Source organism: Vicugna pacos, chromosome 27 (assembly GCF_048564905.1).
Source record: "Vicugna pacos chromosome 27, VicPac4, whole genome shotgun sequence".
Classification (NCBI taxonomy): Eukaryota; Metazoa; Chordata; class Mammalia; order Artiodactyla; family Camelidae; genus Vicugna; species Vicugna pacos.
This window is the reverse complement of record NC_133013.1, coordinates 26340206-26367676: the sequence shown is the minus strand read 5'-3', so window position 1 is coordinate 26367676 and position 27471 is coordinate 26340206. Positions and strand designations below refer to the sequence as shown.

Here is a 27471-nt window from a genome sequence, read left to right as displayed (position 1 = left end):
TGCAACCACCAATGCGTTCTCCGTGCTGCCGCCAGCTTGATCTTTCTAAAAGGCAAGTCAGACCACGTCACTCTCTAGCTCAAACTTCCTCAGTCACTGCCATTTTCTTTGCAGTTTTAGAAGCAGACCCTGCATCTAAATGAAATCTCCAAGTGGAAGTGCAATGTGTAGAACAGAGAAATGCAGGACTGCTCTGTTGAATTACGTAGAATCCTCAGCAAGGCGTACAAGGTCTTTCATGACCTGTCCCCTGCCTCCCTCTCCAGCAACATCTCTTAGCACTGCAGAATGGGTGTGGCTTGGTGGCTAGCATCCATTGCTGCTTACTAGCTGTGCAAACCTGGGCACGTTGCTTCACAGCTCTGTGCCCGGGTTTCCTTACTGGTAAAATGGGGGTGATAGCACTTCATGGAGTTCTTTTAAGAATTAGATTGGTTTGTATTTGTGAAGTACTTGTAGCAGTCCTGGCACATAGTAAGCACTCAGTAAATGTTAACTCTTATGACCTTCCTTACATCCTGCCCAGAGTTGCCCTAAACTTCTACCAGTTCCCTGAAATGTCAGGCTTCCCACTCTGCCACTTTGCACACTGTGTACGTGTGTGGGCAGTTGCACAGGGCAGGACTGCAAGACCTGGAGTCATGAAGCCACTCGAGAAAGGAAGGGGCTTTATTGCAAGGACACACGTGGGCTGAATCTAGCATCAAAAAGCTGTCTAGGATCCAAGGGGACTCTAGGCACCGGGGGCTCTGATCATGTCCCCTCGTCTCTCTCAGCACTGGCTTCATCATCCTTCTACTCTGGCTGGACAGTTCACTCTGTATTCTCTAAACGCTTAAGAGATTCCATCTGATTGGCTAAATTCAGTTTCCAGTGCCTCCTAATGGGGTAAAGCCCTTTGTGCCCAGCTACTTTTTAAGACACTACCTACCTGTCAGGAGGCCACCTTCCATCCAGTCAGGTGTCACTGTACTGCAGAGGATGGCTTTGCTTTTCCTCTCTGAGTCAGGTGTGTGGATGAGACAGGGCAGCCAGAAGGGGTGTTATGATCAGGCCTGTAACATGACATCTTTGCGACTTCTACTGGAAGAGATTTTTCTCGAATATTTGGAAATATTGTGAGTTTTTATTTGAAAGTGAGGCACTAGAAAGATCGACTGGCTGTGTAATAGACTGGGCTCTAAAATGGGTGCACTTTGCTTTAGGTGATCAGAAAGGCCCCCAAATACAAGCCGCAAGGGAGCTCTCTAATTTCTCCACGAAAGACCCTTCTGCTTGAGGAGAGACACTCGTGGCTACGGTGTTTCACATTCAAGTTGTGAGAAGGTGTTCCATTCACAGACGTTCAATTCATCCATCTGTTTTCTGCCCACAGTTTACTCTGCCTTCTGGGGATGCATGCCAGCTCTGCCAGGCACGTTGGCTCTCTTCTAGGTTAAACCACCCTCCTGGTATTCTCCAGGCTGCAGCTGGCCCAACCCTCTCAGTTATCCTTCCTCGCGTAATTTTTTCTCTTCAGAGACTTGTTGAAGTCTCTCCTCTACTTTGCTTTGAGATAGTCTTTTTTCCCCCAGGTGAATTTGGATCTACATTTATTAACATGACAATACATTTGGTCTTTTAAGTTATTTCTTTGTTTTTAATACTTCTTTTTTGATGTTCTGCTATATCAGTATTTCACCTTATAATCTGATTACTTTTCTGTGGGTGTACCTGTGAGGGTGGTATTTCCATGTGATAATCTGAACATTGTATATAGTCTCCAGTTCCAGTTGATAATCTTACAACTTTATATAATATAATTAATTACAGCATATAGCCAGACTTAAAAGTACGCAATCTGAACATCTGTGTTTTTAATGGGAGTATAATCTATTTACATTTTTGTGAATGTGTTTATGTTTCAATTTTCAGTACCAGGTTAGGCGTGATTTCTGTTTATTATTTTTTCTTTTTCTTTCTTTCTGTTGATAGATTTCTCTTTATTCTTGCTATAGTCTACTTTTTTTAGCCTGTTCCTTTGGAAGCTATAGAATATACTTCTATTTCTTAGTAGTTTCTCCAGTTTTTTGAACATATAATGCCTCACTCTTATAATAAAGTTAATGTTATTAAGTATTTTAACCCTACCTTTGAACATTGCCATAATTTAACTAGTTTTTGGACACCTCCTGTCTGCCATCGTGTACTTCTTTAGTTTCAATTTTACATTTTTACAAAAAAATAATTAAATTTCTTTGCATTTTAAACAAATTTCCATGCTAGCATTAAATACATCCGCTAGTAATTATTTTAGTGAATATCTAGAAATACAGACTCTCTTAGTTGTTATTACATTGAAAATGTCTGGATTGCTTAATACTGAATTAGTAAATACTGAACCATTGCTCCTAGGGAACATACAGGGTTAGATTCCTGAGAGCCTCTGGCCACATCATTTCATCAGCTGATCAAAACATAACCTTGTTTCATGTGTGTTTCCATTTAAAGATACCATATTTAATCTATATTGTTAATTCATTAAAATAGAATTCAGAGCCAACAGCACTGTAACTCGTGTTTGGAGGAAGCTTGCGTAACACACAGATTTTCTCCATAAGGCACATCAGAGCTTCTTGAGCTTAGGAACACCAGCCAGCACGTCGGCATCATGCTTGGGAGCCATTTTAAACAGTGAAATCACCAACAAAAAGCACGAAAATGTGAAAAACATGTCACTAGGTAGACTACAAAAAGCACCCTTGTATGTAATGTGAGAGCTGCAACAGGAAGGCTGAACGTCGTCTTGCTCCACCTCACCTGGGACCACAGCTCTGACGACTCGGAATTTCCCCCTCAAAGCATGTCTATGAAGCAGCACAGAGAGGTGGCATGTGTTGATTTGTGGGGTTACAAATAAATTTTAGTGAGTAGGCAAATTTGCGAATATGGAATCTGAAGATAAAGAGGATTGACTGTACATGTAACACAGTGACTTTTCACAAAGTGAAGGCATCCGTGTAACAAGCACCTGAGGCACTCAAGTCAAGAAATGAAAGATTTCTAGCAACCCTTTGGGCCCTCTTCCAAGGACAACCCCTGTCCTGACTTCCAACATTGTATATTAGTTTGTTTTCCTCGTATTATGTCACTATATGCGTGTGTTATGGAGTGTGTCCAGCCTCTTTTGTTCAATATATTATCTGTACTGTTATGGTTGTAACATATAATCCATGAGTTATAGTCGTCCATGTTGTAGGTCATGACAGTATTGGTCACTTTTAGGCATTTTTGTATTTTTGTCTATTTCATACAATTAATTTTTTCAGAAGCGAATTTGTATTCCTGTTGTTTTTGTTGTGTTTCTAGAATTCTATTTCCTCATGTGCTTTTAGATTTTTGATTTTTAAGATCATTTTAAGTGGAAATCTGTCTGCTTTTTCCTCTTTACTTTACTTTCTTGTAGTGGAGAGGTGTGTTCCCTACCCTCCCAGGCCCCAGTCCAGAACCAGGTCTCAGAGGGATGTTTCAGCACCCTTCTCCCACCAAACGTTGGGGCTCTCCAGCCTCAGAGCCTGCAGAAGACTTGGCTCAGGTCCTGCTTGTGAGGCTGTGTCTGTCCAGCTGCCTCCTTAGGTTCCTATCAGCCTAAAAACAGTTACACGAAGTAGCAGAGTAGCAGTCTTGCTAAGCCCCCTTCAAAGGAGGGACACAGACTCCCATTCTCGGCTTCATGTTCACGCAGGGAGCCTGACTCTGTTCTGTGCCTGGTGTGGAGCTGTTTGGTCCCTATTTCTCTGTTGCAGTGAGTCTCCTTCCAACCCTGTCTGGGTCCAGACCTAGAGCCCACGTGCCCCTGGCCTCATCCTTGCTCGCTGTTGTGGATTTCCAGTCCTAGGGATGCTTGCCTCGTCCTGGATCCCTGCCATCTCTTTTTGGTTATCTCTTCTTCTATTTGACTTGTCCTTGTTATGTGTCTGGAGGTGGGAGAAGCTTCAGAGGAGTGAACTTAACTATATACTATGGTGCCTGGAAATCTGTACTGCTTTGTTTTACAAGGATAGCAAAGCCGTTTTTATGCAGAAATAAATAAACCACCATTCTTGAGTTTCCATCTAGGTGGCGACAATGCAAATATCCATTAAAAAGAGTGAGGTACCAACACAAGCTATTACATGGATGAACCTTGACAACATTACGCTGAGTAAAAGAAGCCAAATGTGAAAGGCCGTCTATCAGCTGATTCCATTTATATGAAATACCTAGAACAGGCAAGGCCACAGAGACAGAAAGCAGCTTGGTGGTTTCCAGGAGCACAGGAGGAGGAAAGGGGGTGTGACTATAATAGGTGTGGGGCTTCCTTTGTGGGTGATGAAAATGTTCTGGGACTAGACAGCGGTGATGTTTTCACAACACTGTAAATGCTCTATATGCCATCGAGTCGTACACTTTAAAATAGTTAAAGTCATGGGTTTTCTCTTAGGTGAATTTTACCCCGAGACAAAAGAGAGTCTCTTTCCTACTGCTCCCCTTTGAATGAATCGCTCCTTCTTTGCACCAACGCAATACCTAGTCTGTGCCCTTGGTGAGCATCTTCCAATCTTCTGCAAATGATACTGCAAATCATTTGTATTTGTGTCTGTCCCTTTGCCAGACTACAAGCGTGTTCAAGAGAAGAGCTGTGTCCTGTTCAGATTTGTTTCTCCCTTACCTTGCTTAGTGTCTGGCGCAGAGCAAGCCCAGCAGATACTTGCTGAATAAATGAATGAACAAATTAGTTGAACTCACGTGACATCCCCCCAACCCCCAACCCCCAACCCCCGCCTCAAAAGCACTCTTTCTCTGGGTCTCTCAATTTATTGTTAGAATGATCCCCTGCGGAAAGGATTTTCATTTGGAAACACTCAGGGCTGAAGCCTTTAGCGTGAGAAAACTGCAAGCAGCCCTGACCATTCCCTGGGGTCCCCCTAAAACTGCCAGTCCTAACCTACCATCTGCTGCAGGTGCAGTTGCAATGGCTGCAGGCTCAATTATTCAAAATACTCTCAACAACTAAGCTCAAAAACGCTCGTGCTGAGTCACCCTCCGGCACAAAGCGTTTTCTTTATGATGCTCTCATCTGTCCTCTGAGGCGTAAATTGCAAACATCTCCGCCTCACTCTGCGGAGGTGAGTTAAGAGACTTCTCCTGTGTCAGGCAACAAACAATGGAGTAAGTGATGCATCAAACTGGAAGAGACTTCGAGGGGGCCTTCCTGTCCACGCGCCTGTATTTGACTGCATGTTTGTAGGCTTCGGGGTTGTAAATTTCCTGAACAGACAGCTCTGAGGTTACGATTTTGAGATACAAAAATTTCTTCTTTAGCTTTAGTACCAATTCTTTGTGATATGGCTGAAGGTGTTTCTTCTTGTTCCAACTTGTGTGGCGATAAAGACGGGAAAGAGTCATTAACCATTTCCCCCATGTCAGTCCTTTGTACCCTCAAAATGATTTTTTCAATTATCCCTTTCACTCTTCCATATTAAATTTACAATCCTTTTGTCAAAAATAATTGAGGACCTACCATGCGCCAGGAACTCTGAATTCCAACATAAGTAAAATACAACCCCTTCCTTCAAGGTATGAGTTCATGGTCTTTCTTTAGGGTTTGCTTGAAATTCTTACTTCTGACTCTAATCCAGCTTCGTAAAAAGTGCCTCCAAATTTATCAGCAGGCAAACACTTATACTAGCTTATTATTATTCTGTATGCTTTCAATAAATGGGAAAAGTCCATGTTAATCTCTCTTCCTGTTGTGCCCATGATCAGCGCAGGTTGGGGTTGTCTGTGCCCAGTCACACTGAAATCCTTCAGTTACCTGAAATGGAGCAGTTAGTTTTTGCAGATGAGAGAAACGGAGTAGAAACTAGAAAATAACTGCTTTCTAGCAGTGAGTGTAGCGTTCCATTGAAACATCCCCTTCTTACACAGCATCCCCAGGTCTGACATCATGGAGACACCTCACCTGGCTTAATGATGCACACAGGGCTTTTCTGGGAAACCCCACAGCCACCAGCAGAGCCCTGCAGTTTCCAATCAGCCTGTGTGGTCCCTGGAGCTGTTGCTGAGGGACATGGCGGGCAGACTAAGGGTGCGTATTTCTCTATCATCTAGGAGAACCAAGGAGACGGAAGCCATCACTTCATTTGTTGACTCAACATCCTAGGGAGAGAGGATGTATGGGGTCCCTGGCCTGCTCTGAAAGAGACATGCTAGGATTCCACAAATAGCCCTGCAGCCTGCCTCCAACAATGATGCTGACCACTCTTGCAGCAGCATCTCTCTGTCATCTGTGCCACCTGTGAAATAGATTTGAGATCAAAAAATGCTCAGTGAAATAAATGACCATTTTTTTTTTATACTTTAGGGCTAGGTTTAAAAAAAACTGGTAACAATCTCCTAAGAGGGGGATGTAGTAACTCATAGCCACCTGTCACTCATTAGTCCTGATCACAATTGCAGTTCTGCTGCCTCTGGTCAGCAAGGCACTGGACGGTCTCTCTCCTCTCAGTGCTTTTCGTGCCATCTTCTTGTATGTGACTACCTTACAGCTAAATATATGAAGGCAGGGAACTCTCTGCCTTGTTTGTCACTGTCTTTGTTTGGGTTCCCCCACAAGCAGACCCTGGGACAAAAATTCCAGTGGTGGTAACTCTGAGAGGTGATCCCAGGAAACACTGGTAGGGGAGGGAGACAGGGAAGGGAAATTAGCCAAAAAAGAATCATTACCAAGCAAGCAAGTTACATCATGGGTGACTGCAACCTGATCCCATGAGTGAACTGTGGGAAAATGGGGTTTTACACAAATCTCAGATGTTGTCCCACTCGAGGGGTGAGGGATTTGGGGTATTTTTTTAACATTTTTTTATTGACTTATAATAATTTTAAATGTTGTGTCAAATTTCAGTGTAGAGCCCAATTTTTCAGTTATACATGAACATATATATATTCATTGTCACATTTTTTTCTCTGTAAGCTACCATAAGATCTTGTGTATATTTCCCTGTGCTATACAGTATAATCTTGTTTATCCTGCATTTTGAAATCCCAGTCTATCCCTTTCCAACCCCCGCCCCCTTGGCAACCACAAGTTTGTATTCTATGTCTATGAGTCTGTTTCTGTTTTGTATTTATGTTTTGTTTGTTTTGTTTGTTTGTTTGTTTTTAATTCCACATATGAGCAATCTCATATGGTATTTTTCTTTCTCTTTCTAACTTACTTCACTTAGAATGACATGCTCCAGGAGCATCCATGTTGCTGCAAATGGCGTTATGTTGTCGGTTTTTATGGCTGAATAGTATTCCATTGTATAAATATACCACATCTTCTTTATCCAGTCATCTGTTGATGGACATTTAGGTTGTTTTCATGTCTTGGCTATTGTAAATAGTGCTGCTGTGAACATTCGGGTGCAGGTGTCATTTTGAAGTAGGGTTCCTTCTGGATATATCCCCAGGAGCAGGATTCCTGGGTCATATGGTAAGTCTATTCCTAGTCTTTTGAGGAATCTCCATGCTGTTTTCCACAGTAGCTATACCAAGCTACAGGAAATTGGGGTATTTATATGCTAATTTCCATCAGTCATTGGTTGAGGGCTGTTCCTGTGCAACATCAATTGTATATCCATATGGAAAAAATGAACCTTAATTCCTACTTCACACAATTTAATACAAGAAGGATCATATGTCTAGATGTAAAAGACAAAACTATTAAAGTTTCTAGAAGAAAACATAGGAGAATATGTGTACAACCTTAGAGCAGGCAAAGATTTGTCAGGCAGGACACACACACACAAACACATAAAAACCACCTGAAAAGTTAATAAACTGGAATTTATTCAAAATTAAGTACTTCTGCTCCTTCAAAAACATTGTTAAGAAAATGAAAAGGCAAGTCATAGAATGGGAAGAATATTTTCAATACATATATTTGACAAAAGACTTGTATCTAGAATATGTAAAGAACTCCTACAACTCAATCATGGCAAAAGATTTGAACAGACACTTCATGGAATTAGATACACAAATGGCCAGTAAGCCATTTGAAATGGGGCTCAACATTATTCATCACCAGGGAAATGCAAATTAAAACCACAATGAGACACCACTATATAGCCACTCAAGTTGCTAAAACTGAAAGGACTTGACAATGCAGATGTCAGCAAGAACAACGGGAACTCTCATATTTTGCTGGTGGGAGCACAAAATGGTACCACCATCATGAAGAACTCTGGCAGTTTTTTACAGGGTTAAACATCTCTCTCTCTCTCTCTCAACCAGCAATTCCACTCCAAGGTATTTATTGAATATAAATGACAGCACATCTCTACAAAAGAGACTGGTACAAAAATGTTCATAACAGCTTAAAAAGCCAATCAGAAAACAATTCAAATGTCCATCAACAAGTGAGGAACAAACCGTGATATAATCATACAACAGAATGCTATTCATCACTTAAAAGGAATGAACAACTGATACGTACAACATGGATGAAGCTAAAAGACAAAATTACACTGAATAAAAGAAGCAGATATAAAAGAGTATATTCTGTATGGTTTCATACGTATTAAGTCCAGAAACAGGAAAGCTAAGACACAGTGATTAAAATCAGATCAATGGTTAACCTTGGGAGTAGGAGACTGACAGGAAGGAGGCACTTCGAAGGGAACTTGGGGCTTTTGGAAATGTTCTGTATCTTGTTTTGGATGGTGGTTACATGAATGTAGATAGGTGTCAAAACTTGCCTAACTGAACATATAAGATCCGTGCTTTTTATTGTATAAAATTAAACCTTATTAGGAACAGGAAATGGGTGGAAGAAAAGCTTTTGAGTAATAAAGCCTCATGCAAGTTTGTGAGTCATTAAAAAAAAGAATGTATGTATATATACGCATGACTGGGACATTATGTTGTACACCAGAAACTGACACATTATAACTGTCTATACTTCAATTTAAAAAGGTAAATAAATTAATTAAATTAAAGCTTAGGAGGAAAAATTATACCTTATTAAGGTATATTACAGATGTATCTTTAAAAAAGAAAACATAACCGGCGTTTAAAAAAGAAAACATAACCGGCGTTTAAAAAAACACGGAGTAATTCACATATCCACCCCGCCCCCTCCAGGCACTAGACCATAAGCTTCAGGAGGGCAGAAGTCACATCTGTTTTGTTCTCTGCTGCATCCCCAGCACATAGTAAGGTGCCTGGGACCTCCTGAATGCTCAAATCACCTTTGTTAATATCATAGGTTTTTAGGAGCCTCTGTGCACTGAGCTGTGGCTTTATATCTCCCTTTGCAGACATGATCTGTTCTTGGCAGACGCTGGTGGCCCCAGGAGCTTGAGCACAGGTGCATTGTCTAGGAAGGGAGCTTGCAGGTGGGAGCCCAGCAGGGCCCTGGGTGTCCTTGGGCACTGACAGGGTCCCAACTGTGAGCACCATCTGCTACTGCGAAGGGTGTCTGACAGCATCCGCAGCTCTGGACCTGGAAGGTGAGCGCCTCTGAGACTGAATGTCAGGCTCCCATTTCCATCCTCCTGCCTGTAGGGAGCCCACAGAAAGTCATTTTAACTCTGCAAATAGAAAGCACCAGCACGTGCACCGCTGTGTAATTTATCAAGTATTTTCACACATACGATCTTATTTTGTCTTCCCTAAAGCCCTGTAAGGTAGGTATTTGCTAACCCTATTTCACAGAGAGGTTAAGTGACATCCCAAGGTCACACAGCTGGCAAGAGGTGGAACTGGGATTCAAACCAAGTTTCTAACCATTTACTACTATATTAAATGCAGTACTGCTGTGTCATTTGAGGACCTTCAAAAGCCGTTTCTGAAATCTGACCCCTTCAAGCTCTGTTGGGATGGGAAGATAACAAATACCTCTTGCCTTGAATGCAATGTATTCTATATGCCCCTGAGAGATCAGCCTGCCTGGACCACCATTATGATAGTGTCACTCTCCTATGCCAATTTTCCATGCTTCTCATCACCTACCAAGTAAAATTCATTCTCCTTAACTTCTGTTCAGTGCCCTTCTGCCTAACTCTCCTTTGTGGCTTCATCTTCTTTAAAAACCCTTGCATTCTGGCTGGTTATGTCAGTATCCTCATCTCTGCTACTCTGCTCCTCAACCTGCCCTCCATATGGAATACTAGTTTCTTGCATCTTCCCTTTGGACACTTTCTCATCCTTCAAGTCGGGACTGAAATGCCACTGCTATTCCTGTTTGTAGATTTTTACTTCATCTGAATCCCTAGAGCATATGGTTTGTACCTTTCACTTGGCATTAACTGTCAGGTATCATGGGTACCTCTCTTTGTCTTTTTTATTAGATTCTGAGGTCCTAGAAAGCAAATGCATGCCTTACCCATTTCTGTTACCTGTATTGTAACTAACATAGCTACTTACTGTATTTAATGGTGCTTGCTTGAGCGAATATATTACCACCTCTCCAACCATTGTCTATCATTTAATACCCTTTGACATGCATGGCTTTAAAAATTGTTTGCATTTTAACTTTATTTTATGTGTTTGGTTAACATAGCTTCCATCCTCCTGCACATTGCTTCTGATTTGAAACGGATGGATGGATACCCAGATTCTTTGCCAGCTGGGCAGACAGACACGTGAAGAGACTGTGGAATCTATAGTTCTATTCTGGCTGTTCAACCTTGTATAAATTGTTTCTATTCTCAGGACTTAATTTTTCCTCCATTTATTCAGTGGGGGTAATAACCTCTGCTTTGCTTCCTTAAGTCACCACAAGGTCATTGGGAGGACAGGTGAAATAACACGCAGAAGTGTTTTGTCCATTATAAATCACCCAGACCCGTCACTGAGTTGCACCTGCCGTTTGATTGAGGCACACCTTTAATTGTCAGCCCACCCATTTGCTCCTCTCTTTTAAAGAGAACTTGACTGGAGGAAATACGCCTCGGGACCCACAGGAAGATGAAGACAACCCCATTTCCTGAACGGTGTGTGGAACTGGGGCTTTGTCGTGGTAGGTTTCATGTGGACAGGGATGTTGTCATTTGAAAGGCTGCTGTGAGGAAGGGAAACACAGTGCCCAGGCGGCCTCCAAGAGCCGGCCCGGACCCAGGGTGTAGAAGTTACAGGGAGTCGGTCAGTTTTCGGAAATGTCTCAGTGAGGGTGGCTGGACGATGACCTGGGCTGCCTGAGGGAACGTGCGGGCCCCAACGTGGCAGAAGCAAGGCCAACTACCATTTGTAAGCCTCAGAGCCGCAGTGCAGGTGGGAGTCACCAATCCCACTTCGTCTACCAAGATGAGGGCGAGCTCGACGTCCAGAGCGACGCCCATCACCCGAGGCGCCTCCCGGCCCCGCTTCGCCCCGCTTCGCCCCGCTTCGCCCCGCTTCGCCCCGCTTCGCCCCGCTTCGCCCCGCTTCGCCCCGCTTCGCCCCGCTTCGCCCCGCACGCGTCTCCAGGGCCTGTCCATTGGCTCCCACTCTGGGGGAGGGTGGGCCTTGCGTCACCTCGCTTCCTGATTGGTTAGCTGCCTTGATTGGCGGGTGCCGCGGCTGCGCGAGCCTGGACGCCCAACATGGCGGAGGCGGGAAGAGAGCATGCGGGCCTCGGGCTCTTCGGAAGAGACGCGTCTCAGTGGCCTCTCCAGCGGTATGGCCGCTTCATGCCGTCGGGCACCGGAGAACCGCCTGGGCCTGGCCTGGAAGCTGGGACAGCCTCTTCCCCGACATGGAAGGTGAGGCCCAAGGGTGGGAAGGGCCACAGGGTGCTCACCCCTCAGGGAGGATGGGAAGACTGCAGCCGGTCTCTAGTGAAGAGCAGGCACGAATGAGGGGTGTCAGTTGGATTAGCAACGTGAAGGTCGTTACAGTCTCTGCCAAGAGAAGTTTCAGTGAGTGAAGCGGGTGGAAGCCGGGTGGGGTGGGCCGAAGAGTGGGCGGTGAGGAAGTGGAACCGGTGTGCGCGGCCAGTTCTTCCGGGAGACTTGGCTGTGGCTGTGGGTAGAGTTGGGGCATAATGAGTTGTTCACCAAATTCTAGAATATTAGAGCTAAGACCATAAAAAATGCGTTAAATACTTCGTTGTACTCTTGTGGAACACCGTATCTTGAGAAATTATATAGGCTGCAAATGCAAAATGGGATCTATAATAGAATCTTGTAAAAAAAATAATTGGAGATTCTTGACATAGTTTTTGAAACCACCCAGCAGGTTCCTTGATACCTTCTCTTAACACCCTTTAAACCCTTTCTCCTAAGGCATCTTCGTTGGGTGCATTGCCTCAGGTGCAGCTGGGTAACTATTAGACTCCTGTCTTGTAACCCAGAGGCCAGGGACGTTGACCATGCTAAGGAGTTGTTATTACACTTTTCCCCCTTCTCTTTGCAAAGCTCTTCATAATTGCTTATAAGGAAGGGTACTTTTCAGCAATTCTCAAATCTTTGGCATACAGCCATGGCTACAGCGACAAGAGATGAGGTTGGCTTTTGCAGTGCTTTTGAAAACTGAACATTTGTACCTTCCTTTGAATTCGTGCCGAACCACCCTACCTGCTGTGATAGTTTCAGCCTAGGTCTGTCATTTGGGGAGGGGGGGATAAACGAAAGAGAAAACAAGATTTGTTCTATTGTATGTGCACTGTGACTACTGTGCAATAGTAATAAAAGATGAGCCATCTAAAGAACTGCCCTAAGTCCCTTGTGAATTTCTTATTTTAAAAATATGTGGTACCTGCAGTAGAAATATGTTGGGTAAAGCATAAAAATATATTATTGTGGTGAATAGAGTCACTCTGGTCTTTTTTTCTCTAGGGCACTTTCAAGTTCAACTTTGGTTGAATCTATATTGAGTTTTTTTCTCTTTCCTGAAATTATGGGGGAGAATCTGATTTCCAGTTCTATATAGTAGTTTAATTATAGAGAAGACGTTCCTCACAATGGCTACATGCTAAGGCAAAAATGTTGAGAAAAAAATGAATAGTACAATGAGGCTTCTAAGACTTGAAGTCTTAGTTGAAAGGTATGGTCAAGTCTGAGACATCTTATACATAGAATACAGAATGTGTATGTATGTTGATTTATTTGTCTGAACTGAATTATTGTTATGAAAAGTTAAGATCTGGAGATAAATTAACAACAATTTGGAAGCAAATAAACTTTGTAATACTGTTTCTAAAAAGTGTGGAAAAAATCAACAGTTGAGAGCTATGCTCCTCAGACTTCAGTGTGCACAGAAATCACTTGGGGATTTTTTTTTTTGAAAAATGCAAATTCTGACTTAGTAGGTTGGGTGTGGGCAGTGGAGTTCTGTGGTTCTGACAGGCGTCCAGGCAATGCTGGAGCTGTTTGTGCAAGGACCACCCTTTGCGAGACAAGAGTTTAGAAGACCTTGAATGAAATGGGAAGCCTTATAGTAAAATTAATAAAATGAATTTGTGGAGTTATGAGGTAAGGCAATCAGATTCACAATGAATATGCAAACGTTTTATTAGTAGGGTTAATATTTAAGCCATCTGTCACATAAGTAGAATAAGCAAATGAAATACATCTTGAATTTGATTTTAATTCCTTACATCTGTTAGCCCAGCCTTTCTGAAAGGATTATCATAATAACAGATTGGTCCGTTTTATGTATTTTATGTCTGAATGTAATTTAGTCTGCTAATTTGAGAATAATTTTGAAAGGTGATGTTAATTGCAGGTTGCTTTTAAATTAAAGTTTTACCACGCTTTTCAGATTCCAAGGATTTCTCAGGCATGCCCTAATTGGTTGAACCTGACAACTTCTTATTTTTTTCCTTTCAAAGGGGAAAAAATCCTTTAATTTTTATGGAAGGAACTTAAAATAATTGCCCTACTTAGAAATTAAGAAATAGAATATGAAGTTTGTACTTGAAATGAACTTTTAAATGCATGTTCAGCGTAAGATATACTTTGAGTCCTCTTAACAGTGTCCTTTTTTCGTTCTTTTCCTTGTGCCTACATATTTATTAGCATGATAGGTGCTCAGTAAATGTCTGAGTGTGTGGTAGCTTTTCTAAACTTTTCTTATGATAATGTGATAATTATGACATGATAGCTACTATTTATTATTTGCTTTGGTATATTTGTTACAGCAGCCCTGTGAAGCAACCATTTTGTAGATAAGAAAACTAAAAGAGAGGTTCAGTGGCTTGCTCAGGAACACAGAGATGAGAGAATTCAGACCCTGTTTTTCATGTCTCTAAAGCTTTGACCACTTAATCACCAAGGTTAAAGGTTTTAACCACTATGTTGTTTGTCTTAGAAGTGTTAATATTTCATATGGGGGATAGCAATTCAGTTATATTGATGAGGAATTTTGAGATTAACACACAGGGTCAAAATGATAAAAATTAGAGTAGGTGGGTTTTTGTATTTGTTTTTGTTTTTGTTTTTGAGGAAAATTTAAGATACCCAGTAAAACCCCAGGAAAATTGTTTTTGAAAATAGTAAAGTAGTAGTTCATCTTTGCATGCCTGGTAATTTTTGATTGGATGCCTGATGTTGTGAATTTTAGCCAGTGGGGTGCTGGATATTTTTGGGTTCCTATAAATATTCTTGAGCTTTTTGCTGGGATAAGTCACTTGGAAACAGTTTGATCCTTGAAAGGTCTTGCTCTTGAGTTTTGTTAGATTGGACCAGAGCAGCATTTAATCTAGGGATCAGTTTTCCTACTCCTGAGGCCAGACTCTTCAGTGTACATACTCTACCCAATGCCCTGTAAATTAGGAGATTTCTTACAGTGGCTGATGAGAGCAGGTGCTATTCGCTGCCCCGTGTGAGCTCTCTGGATTGTTCCCTTTTAAGCCCTTTCAGGTGGTTCTTTGCCCAGCCTCTGGTCGTTTGCTCGCACACGGGAACTTGAAGATTTGAGAAGGGGTCTCTGCAGGTGTCAGGGGTCCTCTCTTCGAGCAACACTCTCCTCTGTGGTATTCTGGCCCCCAAACTCTAGCCACACTGACCTTGTTGGGCTTACAGTTCTTTCCCCTCCTCTCAAGGACACCTCATCAGATTCTGCCTGGGCTCCTTCTCCTTGTACTTTGGCCTGGAAACTTTCTCCAAGAAGTAATCTAGGGCAAGGGTAAGGCTCACCTCCTTTGTTTCCATTATTTCTCAGGAATCATGTCCTTTATTACTTGATATCCATTGTCTTGAAAACTGTTGTTTCCTCTGATTGTCCAATTTTTCAGTTGTTTCAGGCACCAGGGCGAATTTAGTCCCTGGTACATCGTGTTGGCCAGAAGTGGAAGTCCACACTGGGTCATTTGATTCAATTCCATTCCGCTGTATTCGGCTGCTTCCTACAGTGGTGTCTTCTATTAGGAAGATGTAGGGTATCATCAAGAGAGATTATTCTTTCATGCAGCTTGCTTTTTAAAGAGTTAACAGGCTATGTTTTTTATTAATTAGGATTAAGATTGGCTCTGAATAACACAAAGTGCAAAATAACAGTGGATTAAATAAGATGAACGTTTATTATTATTCACATAATGAATGGTACAGGGCTGGTATGACACTCCACAGCATCAGGAAATGAGGATCCTAGTTTGTGCCCCTGCCATGCATGGCCATGGTCTCAGAGTCCAAGGTAGAACTGATATTCCAGACAGCCTGATAGAGGAAGGAATGAAGAAGTAGACAAAGGATGCACACTTAAGAAAGTTTCTAGTAAGTTGCACATGCTACTTCCTCTTGTAGCACAGTGGCCAGAACTAGGACCTGTGGTCATCTTAACTGCATGGATAGCTGACATATGTAGCCTGAATTCCATGAGACATGTGTCCAGATGAAAATCAGGGCTTCTATTACCATATAAGAAGGAAAGTGGTGATTTGAGAACAAGGAGAAGTCTCTTCTGAATCTGGAGACTGTTAAGTGAAATTCCTGGGGTCCCTGGTTGGAACTCAAAAGGCATTTCTAATAACAATAGCAACAAATTAGAAAAGTTATTTAGTGCCTAGTTACTATCTGTCGGTACCTGGAATAGTGCTTGAGAAATGCCGCCCCAAGCTTTTTAAAGAGTCAAGGTCAGGCATTCTTCTAAGTATCTGATCTTGCTTTATCCCATTTAATCTTTTGGATGATCCTATAAGGTAATCGTTACTATTTTTATTTTATAGATGAAGAAATTATACTTCTAAGTGGCAAAACTAGGATTTGACCCTAGGTCTATCTGACTCCAGATAATGTCTTGTATAAAGTAGTAGTCATTAGCGTTGTTCACCAAAAGTACTAAGGTTGCATATCCTTGCCTTGAAGTTGTGTGTCATGTGAAGTTGTGTGTCATGTGACCGGTTTTAGCCAATAAAATGTGAGCAGAAATGACCTATGTCATGGGCAGGAGTTTTAAAAGCCAGTGTATGGGCGGAGGTGGTGGTGGTATGACTCAATGGTAGAGTGTGTGCTTAGCATGCACAAGGTCCTGAGTTCAGTCTCCAGAACCTCCATTAAAAATAAATAAACGTAATTACCTCCCCCCCAAAAAAATTTAAAAGAAAAGAGCCAATGTATGATTAATCATTTTCTTTCCCTTTGCTACAGTGTGGGCTACCCTGTCAGCACAGGTCTTATAGTGAGAATGACAGGCAGTGTGAGGTAGAACATGAAAACAGGTAGAAATAGATCGTGTGAGTGAGAAATAAAACCATTGCTGTTGGGGGTTGTTAATTTCTACAGCAGACTCTAGCTTATATCTGATTGATACAGAGATAATTTTTACAGTTAGGGTTATGTTTAATTGAATTATATGTCACATACGTTGTACTTTGTAGATTGCTTGGCTTTTGAGAAGACCTTTCTGATAGTCTAACATGTTTTTCTGTGACAAAATCATTACTTGTTTCAAAGCCCCAGATTATAAATAAATATTTCCAACTCTTTTCCTTCAGTAAACAAAAGCTTAATTTTACTGTGTAACATAGTTTTCGTAGAGGCTATGGCTTGACTTAAGGTAGAATTTATCTAAATAAATACAGCAAACATTTTTTTTTCAGTTTAATGGTTGAAGGAGTCTAAGAAATTATAGTCTAAAATGAGGCCCAAGAAAATTAAAAATCATTCATGTTTAGGATTTGTTCCCTGTCTACTATGTGCCAGACACTATTCAGGTCTCTGTTTAGAGATGATTAAGTCATCACCACTGGAAGATTTAGCCAAGTAAGCTCAAATACCTGCTTATTTGGAATTTAGGATGCTTTTCACGTAAAAAAAAGACAACATGGCATCTGAGAAGTAAGTTAAGGTGTTTCTTGAACTCAGATTTAGAAATACAGTTTGGATATTGGAACTGTCACGGGCTTAAACGAGCCTTGGTTTTGAGTAAATAGATAGCACCTGTGAAGATAGCAAAGGCAAGGGCTTGAGTTGCAGAATCCTCAGAAGGGTGTACCAATGGAAGGCACCACTTTCTGGTATGTTCAGGGGTTTTTATAAGAGTTATTAGTTTGGGAAATATTCAAGGGTTTTTTAGTTAGGATTGTGTTTTATAGAAAAAATAATAACCAGAGGGGCCTGGTTGGTTGGTAATCAGGACATAAAGAACTTATTCCTCTGTAGCATGGGAGGTATTTTGAGTAAATACATTCTGCTTATGGCTACGAATCAAGGTGATGAAGTTAGCTCCAATAGCTAGGTTTAGAAGGACTAGATAATTTCATGATCATTAATCTTATTTGGGGTATATGTGGTAAAAGAAGGGAATCACATCTCATGCTTTGATGCATGAGATGATTTTTTTCCCCCTTTGGTTCTAAAGAAAAAACAAATTCCCCCAGGTATATATCATTACATTTTTATTTTTTTGATCTGGGTGCTATGCTCTTGGAATTGTGTTTATTATTATGGTTACTGTTAGCACTTTGCATTTCTGTGAAACATGAAAAGCAAAATACTGAATTTTAGAATGTGGTAATGGGTATGTAGTGGGACCACTTTCATTAGCATAATACACCCTACAAGTTTGTTGAAATAATTTATGAGGCTCTTTAACTACCAAGAGTAAGTGAGGAGGCACCTAATAGCCTACTTAGCAATTTTGCACATTTTTCACGTTTTATAATGCATAAATCAGCAGTTTGGGCCAATATATAGAGCTGTGACCCTTGCTGAGCAGTCTTAAATGCAGAGAAAAACTCTTAAGTACATAATTTAATTTGCCACATCTGAAGAATAATGCTATTTTATTTTAGCCTTTCATATAGATATAATTTATAAGTTCATTTGAAATACTTTACTATAGTTCTTTTAACCTTTTTTTCTAACTAATTTTATATTAGTCTTATAGTAAAGTCTTGCACAAATACATGAATATAAAACAGGAGGAGGCTCTCTGATCACTTAGCCAGCGTATAATCTATGCTTGAAGCCAGTTGTGATAGGCAGGCTCTGTATCTCAATGTGTGCTGCTTTGTTGATGACAAGATACTACAATAGCCAGAGGTCAGGTTGATGTAAATCTTTCTTTCCCCAGTTTATTGAGATATAATTGACATGTAACTTTGTATGAGTTTAAGGTGTACAACCTGATTTGGTATATGTATATATTTTAAAATGATTGCCACAGTAAGTTTAGTTAACATCCATCACCTCACATAGTTACAGTATTTTCCCTTGTGATGAGAACTTTTGAAATCTGTCAGCAACTTTCAAATATACAATACAGTATTGTTAGCTATAGTCTCATGTTGTACATTACATCCCCAGAACTTATTTATCATTTGTCTGTAAGTTTGTACCTTTTGACCACCTGCACCCATTTTACCCACCCCTACCTATGTTCTTCACCAATCTGTTCTGTTTCTGTGAATTCATTTTTTAAAATTGCACATATGATCCAGTACTTGCCTTTCTCTGACTTGTTTCACTTAGCGTAATGCCCTCAATGTTCATCCGCATTATCCCAAATGGCAGGATTTTCTTGCTTTTTTATGACTCAGTAATATTCTATCACGTATGTGTATACATCATGTTTTCTTTATCATTCTTCTGTTGATGGACACCTAGATTGTTTCCATGTCTTGGCTTTTGTAAATAATGCTGCAGTGTACCTGTTGGCCATTTGAACATCTTCTTTAGAAAAATGTCTTTTCAGGTCCTTTGCCCATTTTAAAATTGGGTTATTTGCTTTTTTGCTATTGATTTGTAAGAATTCCTTATATTTTTTGGATATTAACCCCATGTAAGATATGTAGTTTACAAATGTTTTCTCTCCTTCTGTAGGTTGTCTTTTCATTTTGTTGATCATTTCTTTTGATATGCAGAAATTTGTTAGTTTGATGTAGTCCCAAAGAGGCAATGAGAGCAGAGAGGTAATGGAGGGCTAACATCTTGCATGAATTCTCTGGATGAGATGGAAAGCTGTTGTAGGGCTTTGAGCTGGAAATTACATGACCTGATTTAGGTTTTAAAAGGATCACTCTGGCTACTGTATTGAGAATAAACTGTGTAGAAAAGGGGCAACAAGAACAGAAAGTGGGAAACCAGATAGGAGGTTATTAAAATAAACCAAGTAGAGATTATGATGACATGACTCAGACCAGACCTGTGAGAAGCAGTTAGGTTCTGAATACTTTGAAGGTAGTTATGAAGGATTTGCTGATGATTGTGGGCATGCAGAAGGGAGAGGACTCAAGAACGATTCCACAGTTTGGGCCTAACAAAATGGAAGGATAGAATTATATTCTGAGATGGGGAAACTGTGGGAGTCAAAACCTGCAGCAGCCTGGTACACAGTAGGTGCTTTGTGTTGGGAAAGGCAGTCTGGTGCATGTAGTCGTGCAACCCCATCTAGGCCTCGGCCACGTAAGAATGGGCCTTGGGCCTGGAACGCTTACTTAGCAAGAGAGAGTTCTCACAGCCTGTGCTCCCTTGTTCTGCTTAAGCAGCATATGACTTCTGGCCAGCCCCATTGCTGTATCTGTCTCCTGGGGAGAAGAAAAGGGGTCCTGTGCTGCAGCCATGAGGGATAAATGCAGGCCAGCTGCCCTTCATGGCTGCCAAGAGGGGCCTGCTGGCTGTGGGGGATCCGGCCCCCGCTACTGATGCTGATCTTGCCTTATTTCTTCTCCGTGTGAGTCAAGAGCTGTTCCCTCTAGTGCTTCACAGCGTTGTTTTCTATAGTAACTCCGGTACCGAGATGCAGTGGGCAGACGTGTTTGGACTTCTACTCCTGGTGACAGGCAACAGATGCCACTTGCCTGACACTTTGTAAATACTGAATGAATGAATGGGAAAGTTCAGATTTCAAGTTGGGGCTGTTAATTTTGAGATGACTGTTTAAGTGGAGATGTTGAGTGAGCAATTAGATGTAAAAGTGTGGAGATCAGGAGAGAAAAATTACAAAGTAATTTGGAAAGAACTGGCATCTCCATAATGAGTGTTTCTACCCAACAAGGGACATATGTAAGAATGTTCATAACAGCATTATTTGTAGTAGACTCACACTGGAAAACAATATTCTTGAACAGAAGGATGAAAAAATAAATGGTAGTATTATCATAGAATGTTATTTTTCAGTAATGAAAACAAATAGAAGAATGAAAAAATAGTGGTATAGTCATAGGATGGTATTCTACAGTAATGAAAATGAATGAACTCAGGTACATGCAACACCATTGATGAAGTCAGACATGAATTCTTTTCTGTATGATTCTATTCATACAGCTAAAACTATAGTATTTGAAGTCAGGATGGAGGTTATCTTACAGGGAGGAGAGAGCAGGTAGTAATTGGGAGATAGCACTGGGGTGCCTTCTAGAAGGCTTCTGTTTCTTCAGCTGAGTGGTGATTATATGTTTGCTTTATCATCAGTCATTGAACTGTACATTTAAGTGTTGTGTATTATTTGGAATATGTTATATTTCTAAAAATAAAAAATTGACCATTACGTTGCCTCCCAAAGAATTTAACAGACTCTAGATTTGATAGGTGTGCTTGACTCCTAGATATCCTTGTGGTTTTAAGTGGTTATGAAACATACAAGATAATTTATTCAAACTATGATGGGAAGAGTGGCATACAAATAACTGAAATCCTACTATTGGGAAAGAGGCTGGATGACAACCACTGAAGGAAACAGTGCAGGGCTTAGCATGCCCTCCTTGACATCCAAAATGTTATTTGATTTTTAAGTTTGGAATTTAACGTGAATTAGGGGAGACTCATTAGGAAATCTGGAGTTTAAATATAGCGTTAAAACTCCAAACCTCACATATGAAACTAAGATAGAACATTATTTCTCAATAGACTGCAGTAACCTTATAAAAATATACTTGAGTTAAGTATGTGTTAATTATTTTGAGCTTGAGCATTAAGATGAGTCTGTATTTCATCTTATTATTTATACATGGATGTTTACCTTTACAATGTTTATTAATGATATTAAAGACACATCTACAGTGTTGTCACTTATTAAGACCCAAATCCCACTCTTAAGAGTCATGTCTTCCTTGACACTTTGATTTAATTGCCTCAACTCCCCACCACAACTATAGACCAAATCTAACAAGGTAAAATATAATGGGGATAAATGCAAGGTTTTACATTTAGGTTCAGATGACGAAAGTAAAAGTATGATTTACCAACATGGGTGATGAAGGTTCAGGAGGTTTTATTGATACAAGATCGCTCTTCAATGGGACTGCTCCCTCTAAAGGTTAACGTGATCGTAGGCTTCATTACTGCAAATAACAGGAGGTTCTGGAGCATACCAAGAATATTATGGTCAGTTTTGGGCACCCTAGTTTTAAGAGTGACGTTACAAATTAAAGCTCATCCGAAGGAGAGCACCAGATTTTGAGGGGTTATGAATGGAGTAAATGGCTAAGTAACTGTGAGTCTGAAGTCTGACAGCAGTCATGTAAGGCATCATCCCCATTGTGCAGAAAGGAAATTGAGGCTCAAAGATAATGATTTATTAAAATATAAGTGAGAAGTGGTTGGCTCAGGCCCCAAATCTTTGATTTTCGTCTAGTGTTCTTGTTTCAAAATACTGGTTTTAGTTATATTTTTTAAAAGCTTGGCTGTTAACCCCTATTTGAGGAGAAACTTGAAAGTATAAGGGAATGACTATAGGTTAAATGGAGAGAAAGGGAACATTTAGAGTGTGAAGATCTGTATGAGAGAAAGTTTAGTCATAAGTTTATTAGCATTACAGAAATGAATTGTCTTATACACATTTCTCTCGCTCTTTTTCAAGGTTTTTGACTCCAATGAAGAATCTGGACACCTTGTTCTCACCATAGTTATATCAGGTCATTTCTTCATTTCCCAAGGACAGACGCTACTGGTAGGTTTTATGCGTATAGTTTAGTATGTAGCTATATTTCTTCATCTTTGTAGTCTTACATTAATTTTTTATGTTGAAGGTTCTCACTAAAATTCATCAGATTCTACAAATTAAGAATTTTTTGAAAGTTCTGTTAACAGTGGGAAATACAAAAACATACTGAATATTTCCTGCCCTAAAGGGGTTTAGGGTTTTATTGGGAGTCGGGTTGGATCAAAGGATAGAGATTAACAAGTATTATAAAGGATTTCTCATTGGGGAGATTGGGTTGAAGATAGGCTAGATTTGTAGAGAAATGGGTGGAGGGTTTTCCAGATAAAGAGTATATGCAGGGAGGAATAGATTTGAGGAATAACTAAATGAAAACTTGAAGCATGCTATTATCAATTGATACTGCCCTCTATAAAACTCTAATTTTATAAAAATGTATTTGTTTTTTATTCTGAATACACACAAATTGTAGGAAACTTTGAAATGAAGAAATATATAAAGAATCAATTGCTTGAAAGTTAATTTTTTTTAATTGAAGTGTAGTTGATTTACAATATTATATTAATTTCAGGTGTACAGCAAGATGATTCAGTTATATATTTTTTCAGATTATTTTCCCTTACAGGTTATTACAAGATATTGAATATAGTGCTATACAGTAAATCCTTATTACGTATCTATTTTATATATAGTGGTGTGTATCTGTTAATCCCATTCTCCTAATTTATCCTTCCCCTGCCTTTTCTCCTTTAGTAACCGGTTGTAAGTTTTTTTCTATGTGAGTCTGTTTCTGTTTTGTAAATAAATTTATGTGTTATTTTTAGATTCCACATATAAGTGATAAATACTAGTATTTGTCTTTCTCTGTCAGACTTCACTTAATATGATAATCTCTGTGTCCATCCATGTTGCTGCGAATGGCAATAATTCACTCTTTTTTATGGCTGAGCAATAGTCCATTGTATGTATATATGTGTATGTATATATGTTTGTGTATATCTATATATCTGTATCTATATATCTCACAACTTCTTTTTCCATTCCTCTGTTGACGGACACTTAGGTAGCTTGCATGTCTTGGCAATTATAAATAGTGCTGCTATGAGTGTTGGGGTGCATGTGTCTTTTCGAATTAGAATTTCTGTCTTTTCCAGGCATATGCCCAGAAGTGAAATTGCTGGATCATATGGTAGCTCTCTTTTTAGCTTTTTAAGGAACCTGCATACTGTTTTCTATAGTGACTGCACCAATTTACACTCCTACCAACAGAGCAGGAGGTTCCCTTTTCTCCACACCCTCTCCAGCATTTATTATTTGTATATTGAAAGCTTATGTTTGAATTGATACTTAGAAGCAAATGAATGAAGAAACAATATAATTATCTTCAGATCAAAGAAACCATACAAGAAAGGAAGTGTAAGGGAAGGCTATTGTGTCATTTAGCTGTGACTGATATCTAGTAGACATAATAAATTTGTGCAAGTATTTACTGAATATGTAGGCATAATTTGTTCATTTAACAATTGTTTATTGAACAATTACTGTATTCTAGGCATGTTCTAGGTGCTAGGGGTATAGCAGTGAACAGGAAAGACAAAAATCGCTGTCATTGTGGAGTGTCATCATTCCAGTGGAGAGAAACAGCAATAAACAAATGATATACGTGAAATATATTTAAAAGACATGAATTTTTGGTGAATCCTTACACATTCTATTGTAATATGATGGCAGCATCCCACAGTTGTGTATTGTGATGATTCATCTTTCCACATAAGTGGAATATAAACTTATCTTTGAATGTGAGGTGACCTGCGAAGTTATTTTTGTGTTCCTTGTGACTTTTAAAACTGCCAGTTGTGCTTAATCTGCCACTGTTAGGGCTTGTATCAGTTGCCAGGAGATAAGATTTCTTCTTCAGCTTCAAATGTGGAGTATTCCAGATGGTAGACTAAGGGATGCCTAATGCACAGCTAATTCTCCCTGTCAATGTTATGGGTCTTTGCTGAATGGTGGCATTAATGCAGTTCAGCTTCCTTAAACATAGGGGCTGACCCTGTACCTTGTCTCTGCTTCATTCTTTTTCATCAGTGGTAGATGTTGTTACAAACTTGGTATCGTATGTGGAAAGATTTTTGCACTGCAGTTACAAAACCAAGTTTACCAAATTCCAAGACACCACTATTGAAAAATATTGTAGCTCCACAATTTGGTGCATGTTGTGTATACATATATAACTTGAGTAGTATTTTTTAAATCTTTAAACTCTTGAAAAATCATCTTGTTGAGGTATAATTTACATAAAATGAAATTCAATAATTTTAAGTTTTCAGTTTGATGTGTTTTGATAAATGTGTGCAGTCGTAAAACTACTACACATTCATGATATAGAACATTTCAACTAACCCAAAAACTTTCCTTTTGCTCCTTTGTCGTCAGTCCTATCTGTCCACCCTTGGCACCTAGCAAAACCACTGATCTGGTTTCTGTCATCATAATTTTGCCTTTTCTAGAATTTCATATAAATGAAATTATATAATAGTCCTTTTGTGTCTAGCTTCTTCCACTTAGCATAATTCAGATGTTGAGATTCATCCATATTGTTCATTTCTTTTCGTTACTGAATAGTATTTCATTGTGTAGATAAACCTAATTGGCTTATCCATTCAATTTTTGATATACATTGGGTTGTTTCTGTTTGGGGGCTATTATGAATGTCACTGGTATAAACAATTGTATGCAAGCCTTTGTGTGAATATACATTTTCATTTTTCTTTGGTAAATTCCCAAGAGAGGAACTGTTGCTGGGTTATATGGTACATCTGTGTTTAAGCTAAAAGAAACTGCAGAGCTGTTTCCCAAAGTTACAGTCCCACAAGCAATGTGTGAGGATTCCAATTATTCTGCGTCCTCACCAGCACTTAGTATTGTCACAGTCTTTTTAAGTTTAACTGTTCTTGTGGATATGTAGTGGTATCTCGTGGTGGTTTTAATTTGCATTCCCTTAATGACTAATGATATTGAACATCATTTCATGTGATTTTTTTTGCCATTTGTGTATCTTGTTGGTGAAGTGTCTGTTTATATTTTTTAACCATGTCTGAGTTGTCTTTTTATATTTGAATTGTAGGAGTTCTTATTCTGATTACAGCTCTTCTATCAGACATGCGTTCTGCGAGTATTTCACCCAGTCTGTGGCTTGCCTTTTTGTTTCTTAGCAGTGTCTTTTGATGAGCAAAAGCCTAAAATTTTGATGAAGTCCAATTTTTTTCTCTTTGTATCCTATTTAAGAAATTTTTGTTTGCTCTGAAGATGGCAATGATATTTTTCTGCATTTTCTTTCAGAAGTTTTATAGTTTTAGCTCTTAACATTTAGGCCTATGGTTCATTATGAATTTATAGTGGTATTGCATAACATTAATATTATTTTGCATATAGTCCCTTCTCCCCTTCAATTAAAGTGATGCATTATTGAAAAATCACTGTATTATAGAATATAATCATGGATCTTCGGGACTCTACTTCTGGAACCATTTAATTAATTTTTAATGTATGATGAAGGTTAAGGGTCTGGGTTAATTTTTTGGCACGTTCTTAACAATTGTTCCAGCACTGTTTAGTGAAAAGACTAGCTTTTCATTGATGAATTACCTTCGCTCCTTTGTTAAAAATCAATTTGCTATGTATGTGTGGGTCTGTTTCTAAACTCTTTTCTGTTCTGTTGACCTAAATGTCTATCCTTACTCCAATAACACACTGTCTTGCTTACTTTAGTTTTTTAATATATTTTTTTTATTGAAGTATTGTCAGTTTACAATGTTGTCTCAATTTCCGGTATATAGCACAATACTTCAGTCACATAGGAACATACATATATTCATTTTCATATTCTTTCACCAAAATTTTCTACAAGATATTGAATATAGTTCACTGTGCCATACAGTATAAACTTGTTGTTTATCTATATTTTATATATTAGTTAATATCTGAAAATCTCAAACTCCCGAATTATTCCTTCCCACCCTCTTCTCCCCCTGGTAACCATAGATTTGTTTTCTATGTCTGTGAGTCTGTTTCTGTTCTGTAAATAAGTTCGTTTGTCTTTTTTTTTTTTTTTGATTCCACATGTTAGTGATTTCATATGGTATTTTTCTTTCTCTTTCTGGCTTATTTCACTTAGAATAACATTCTCTAGGTCCATCCATGTTGCTGCAGATGGCATTATTTTATTTTTTATGGCTGAGTAGTATTCCATTGTGTAAATATGCCACAGCTTCTTTATCCAGTCATCTGTCAGTGGACATTTAGGTTGTTTCCATGGCTTGGCTATTGTAAATAGTGCTGCTATGAACATTGGGGTGCATGTGTCTTTCTGAATTAAGGTTCCCTCTGGATATATCCCTAGGAGTTTGGCTGTAGTTTTTGAAATCATAAGTTAATTCCTCCATGTTCTTTTTCAAAGTTGTTCTGGCTGTTCTAGGTCATTTGCATTTCCACATAAATTTTAGTGTCAGCTTTCCTACAAAAAAAAATCTGCTGAGATTTCTGGGATTTTGATTGGGATTCTTTTGAATTTGTTAATCATTTTGGGAGAATTGACATCTTAATATTGTCTTCTGATCCATGAATGTGTTATGACTCCACTTATTTGTATCTTTTATCTATTATATTTATTTAAATACTTTCAGAAGTGTTTTGTAGTTTTCACAATAGGTCTTGTACATATTTAGCTAACTTTATTCACAAATATTTCATAGTTAAGTGATTGTAAATAGAATTTTATAAATCTCAATGTCTAATAGTTAGTTACTAGTATGTAGAAATACAATTGATTTTTCTTCATGTTGACCTTGTATCCTGGGATCATCTTGCTAAACTCATGTATTAGTTCTACAGCTTTTTTGTAGGTGTTTTGTAGGATTTTCTACATAGGCGATCTGCTGTCTGGATAGACAGTTTTATATTTCTCCTTTCCAAGCTGTATGCTCTGCCCACCTCTCTGCTCCTTTTTCCCCAAGATTGCCCTGGCTCGAACATCCTTTACAACGTTGAGTGAAAATAGTGGGAATTGACATCCTTGCTTGGTTCCTGATCTTAGGGGGAAAGCATTTGGTCCTTCTGCCAATAACTATAATATTAGCTGTAGCGTTTTTGTAGGTACCCTTTATG

General features: G+C 39.4%; 1 protein-coding gene across 7 annotated transcripts in view; it reads left to right on the top strand.

The window, feature by feature from the left end:
- Positions 1 to 11557: 11557 nt before the first annotated feature.
- The window catches only part of REC114 (REC114 meiotic recombination protein), a 69474-nt gene continuing 53560 nt past the window's right edge, over positions 11558 to 27471 (top strand). For all 7 annotated transcript variants that reach the window (XM_072951069.1, XM_072951066.1, XM_072951067.1 and 4 more), the window contains exons 1-2: positions 11558 to 11747; positions 22225 to 22314. In XM_072951069.1, coding sequence (XP_072807170.1) covers positions 11589 to 11747; positions 22225 to 22314 — 249 coding nt within the window. In that variant the 5' untranslated portion in view covers positions 11558 to 11588. The remainder of the gene's footprint in view (positions 11748 to 22224; positions 22315 to 27471) is intronic.